The sequence below is a fragment of the Rhincodon typus genome, chromosome 49 (genome assembly GCF_021869965.1).
Source record: "Rhincodon typus isolate 14 chromosome 49, sRhiTyp1.1, whole genome shotgun sequence".
Classification (NCBI taxonomy): domain Eukaryota; kingdom Metazoa; phylum Chordata; class Chondrichthyes; order Orectolobiformes; family Rhincodontidae; genus Rhincodon; species Rhincodon typus.
Window position 1 is genome coordinate 3757532 of NC_063380.1, and position 4097 is coordinate 3761628.

General features: G+C 61.9%; 1 protein-coding gene across 1 annotated transcript in view; it reads left to right on the top strand.

The window, feature by feature from the left end:
- The window catches only part of mapk7 (mitogen-activated protein kinase 7), an 8542-nt gene that overhangs the window by 3373 nt on the left and 1072 nt on the right, over positions 1 to 4097 (top strand). Inside the window, 2 exon segments of the mRNA XM_048620926.1 lie at positions 1878 to 3076; positions 3915 to 4042. Coding sequence (XP_048476883.1) covers positions 1878 to 3076; positions 3915 to 4042 — 1327 coding nt within the window.

The following is a 4097-nucleotide window of genomic DNA, read 5'->3' on the forward strand; positions in this document are numbered from 1 at the left end:
CTCCCCCCCCCCCCCCCCCCTTCACACACACACACAACCCTCACCACGGTCTCTGGTCCTCAACGTGAGCCGCCGCTTCACTGGAGCTGGAGCCACCTCGACAGGCCGAAGGGCCTCACTCTGCTCCTGTATCTCATGTGACTCTCTAAATGCAGCCATTTATATGGCGTTATCCATTTATAAAAATTAAAGAAACACGAACCCCCTTGTAAACCCCCCGTTCCCCTTCACGCGCTCAACGTAGACAGCAAGGAGGAAGCAAAGTAGGGCTCAGGGACGGAGGGAAAGCGATCCACTGGGTCATGATTGCGGGATCTACCGAGCTAATCCTCCTCCAGCGGCCCCCCTCCCTTTCCTTCCCCCGCTTTGCCGGGGTGGCAGGTTCAAACTGTACGGGAAAGTGTCCGCCCGGCCACTCGCAAGCCCCAGCCCTCTTCCCCGCGCTGAACCATTTTGATTGGTTTTTATGGTCGCATGTGCCGCAATAGAGTGAAAAGTTTTGTTCGCGAGTGGCGCGGGCAGACCGTACCAAGCGAAGGCCGGCAGTGGGCGGGCGTGCATGTGACGCATCCAGCTCATGCCCGTCTACTACTTGTTGCAATCCGAGCTACATCGCGTTCCAGTTTGTCTGCAACCCCCCCCACCCCGTCACCCGTAGCTCTGTAAACAGCACTCGCACTGAGGATCACCTCACGCGCTTCCAACAATCCGACACACTCCCGGTTTCGGAAACCGGTTCAGCCCGCTAACAAACAAAAAACAGATAAAAATAAATCACCGCGCGCTCGCCGTCATCGCTTCACACAGGCCGTCCTCGCTGGGTATAGCCTACACGTGACTCCAGCCCCAAGTGTTCGCCTCGCAACTGCCCGAGGGCAGCTGGGGACCGTAAGTGTGGGCCAGGCAGAGAGGAGGCAAAATTAACCACCCCCCCCCGCAACACAACACCACACGTCCCCTCCCGAGGCCAATGCTTGGGACCTCCTCAAACAAGTCCCACCTCTCTCTTCAGGGTTTTGTTCCACCGTAACTTAGTCGATGAGTCTCTCCCGCCCGCTCTCCTCTCCCCTCACCTCAGCCCACACCACACCCACGTTCCTTCCTCCGCACCCCTCGGGTTGTGTTCGAGACCGTGTCAGCCACAATCCTCGCTCCACAGACCCGTCAGCTTTTCCTGCAGTTCCTACCCGTTCTTAGCCTGAGAGTAAAGCTCCCTCCACGCCACCTCTTCCAGGAGAGTAACGGCGCGGGCTTACACACAGATCAAAGCAAACTCTACGCGAGTAATGCGTGCTCGCATCAAACACTCCCAGGGCGAGTATACAACAGGGTTAGATACAGAGTAAAGCTCCCTCTACACTGTCCCCCCATCAAACACTCCCAGGGACAGCACAGGGTTAGGTACTAAAGACTCCTCAACTGTTTTATGAAAACAGGAAGTTCAAAATTATAAGAACGACCCAGTCCCTAAATCGAAATTAAACACAAATAAACAGTCAAATGGAAACTGACAGAAACTTAGTAAATTAGAATAACGTGTCTCCCCCCAACTCTCTCTGTAATTGTTCCAAAATTAACTTCCTCACCTCTTAATGCAATTAACCTGACGGTTTGGCAGACGTCAGGGACATGGGAGGGACTGGCGCTGCCCACGCCGAGATAGATCTGCTCGAAAGGGGCCGAAAATCGCCCGGGTTCACGTCCTGAGACGGTCTCCCCCTTTTGCTGCCTGGCTGTAGTAACCCGTGGTGGTTCGTTGCCGGCTCGCCACGTTAAGATCGCTATTGCCGAAACGCTCCCCGCCCAGCCGAGAAGCAGGAAACATTCAGCCATTTTGCTGACGGGGCGCCGCCTCTGCGTTTGTTCTCTCCCGACAGAGACAGCCGGCTGTGGGCTGGAGCATCCAGAGGCCCGCAGGTCGGTGACGGCCCAGGAGCGGCAGCGGGAGCGGGAGGAGAAGAGGCGCAGGCGCCAGGAGCGGGCCAAGCAGCGGGAGCGCAAGCAGCGGGAGCGGGAACGCAAGGAGCTGAAGGAGGGCGACGTGCTCGGGGGCGTGGTGCTCAGTCAGGGCGACAAGAGCCTGCTGCAACGCTGGATGAGGATGACCGAGGGCAGGCAGAGGCCCGAGGCCGGCGATGGGGCCGCCCCGGCCCTCAATGGGGGCCTGGACGGTCCGGCAGCAGGCGCCAAGCCAGCAGCGGGCCTGGGGCCTACGCCGGGTCTCGGCCCAAACCCAAGCCTCAGGCCTGGCGTGGGTCTTGGGCCTGCTCCAGAACTCCGACCTGGCGTGGGTCTCGGGCCTACCCCAGAGCTCAGGCCTAGCATGGGTCTCGGGCCTACCCCAGAGCTCAGGCCTGGCGTGGGTCTCGGGCCTACCCCAGAGCTCAGGCCTGGCGTGGGCCTCGGGCCTACCCCAGAGCTCAGGCCTGGCATGGGCCTTGGGCCTACCCCAGAGCTCAGGCCTGGCGTGGCTCTCGGGCCTGCTGCTGAGCTCAGGCCTGGCGTGGCTCTCGGGCCTACCCCTGAGCTTGGCCCCAGTGTGGGCCTCAGGCCTAGTGTGGGCTTTGGCCCTGCTCCGAGCCTCGGGCCTAACGTGGGCTTCGGAGCTGGCCCAGGCCTCGATCCCGGCCTAGCCCCGGGCCCCGCCCCCTCCCTGGCCTTTGGCGCCGCCCCAGGCCTGGGATTCAGGCCCAGCCTGGGCTTCGAGCAGGCCACCGTCCTCCAGCCCGGTGGGGGGGCGCCCGACGGCCCCGGCGTGGGCCTGGAGGCGGGCCCAGCCTTCCCCGGCCCTGGCCAGGCCTGGGGGAGCGGGCAGCAGCGACCCCCGACCCTCCTGTACCCCCCGGGGCTGTGTGAGGTTCCCTGGGGCCAAGGGGGTGAGCTGCCGCATGCGGCCGGGTTCGGGGAGCTGGGTCTGCGCGAGGTTTCCCCGCAGCCTCCGGCCCATTACCCTCAGGAGGAGCAGCAGGCCCCTTGCCCAGGCCCACAGCCGCACCTCGCCCTCCCTCCCACTAACGCCTCCAACACCGAGTCTCCCGACATCAACACTGTCACCCAGCAACTCTCCAAATCACAGGTACGCTCCACAGTGGCTCTTGTGCTCTGCTGGGAGAGGGGGAGATGGGGGGTGTGGGTGCTCAGGGGTTACCAGGAGGCATTGCAGGCCTGGAACCTTCAGGGGGTCAGTGGGAATCAGAGGTGCGCAGAGATTTCGGAGCGTGGTGGAAGGAGAGGGTGATGTTCCTGGGGCGGTGCAGGGGGGAGGTGAAATGACGCCTTGTCTCAGGGGAACGCTCGTAAAGAAACATTATCCCCCTCAATATACGCAGGAAGGGTGTAGGGGACTGGAGGGGGTTACAGAGACAGGGAGGGGGGTGACAGAGATAGGGAGGGAGTGACAGAGATAGGGAGGGGGGGTAGGGGGTGACAGAGACAGGGAGGGGGTGTAGGGGGCTGGAGGGGGTGACAGAGATAGGGAGGGGGCTGGAGGGGGATACAGAGATAGGGAGGGGGTGACGGGGAGTGGGGGGGGTGTTGTAGATAGAGGGCTAGAGAGACAGTTTGTAGCCCAGTTGTGTTTCTCTGCGTAACAACGATACACTGTGTGTGTCCCTCGATCCATCCAGACTTGGTGCTGCGGCTCTCCCCTCCCATGTTCCTGAGAATTGTGTTTTCCTCCTGTCGGCCTGTTCCCGTTACCCCCCACCCTGTGAGGCTGGTACATCCGGCTTAGGCACAGGCTCGGTGTTCGTCCTGGCACTGCCCGTAACATCGGGGTCAGACGGGCCCCCCCACCGGCCGTGTTTGAGGCTGCCCACCCACTGGCGCTAACCTGGGGGGCGCGTGCTCTCTCTCTGACCCTCTCTCCCTCCTCCCCCCTCGCTGACCACCGGCTGCTCTCCTCTGTCTAACAGGTGAAAGACCTGCTGCCCCCAGGTTTCTCCGTGACTCCGAAGGGAAGCGGTGCTGGCTACGGGCTTGGATTCGACCTGGAGGAGTTCCTCAACCAGTCCTTCGACATGCAGGGCGACAATCACGAAAGGTAAGGCCATGGCACCTTCTCCGCTGGTGGGACGGAGCGTCTGTCTAATCTCCCT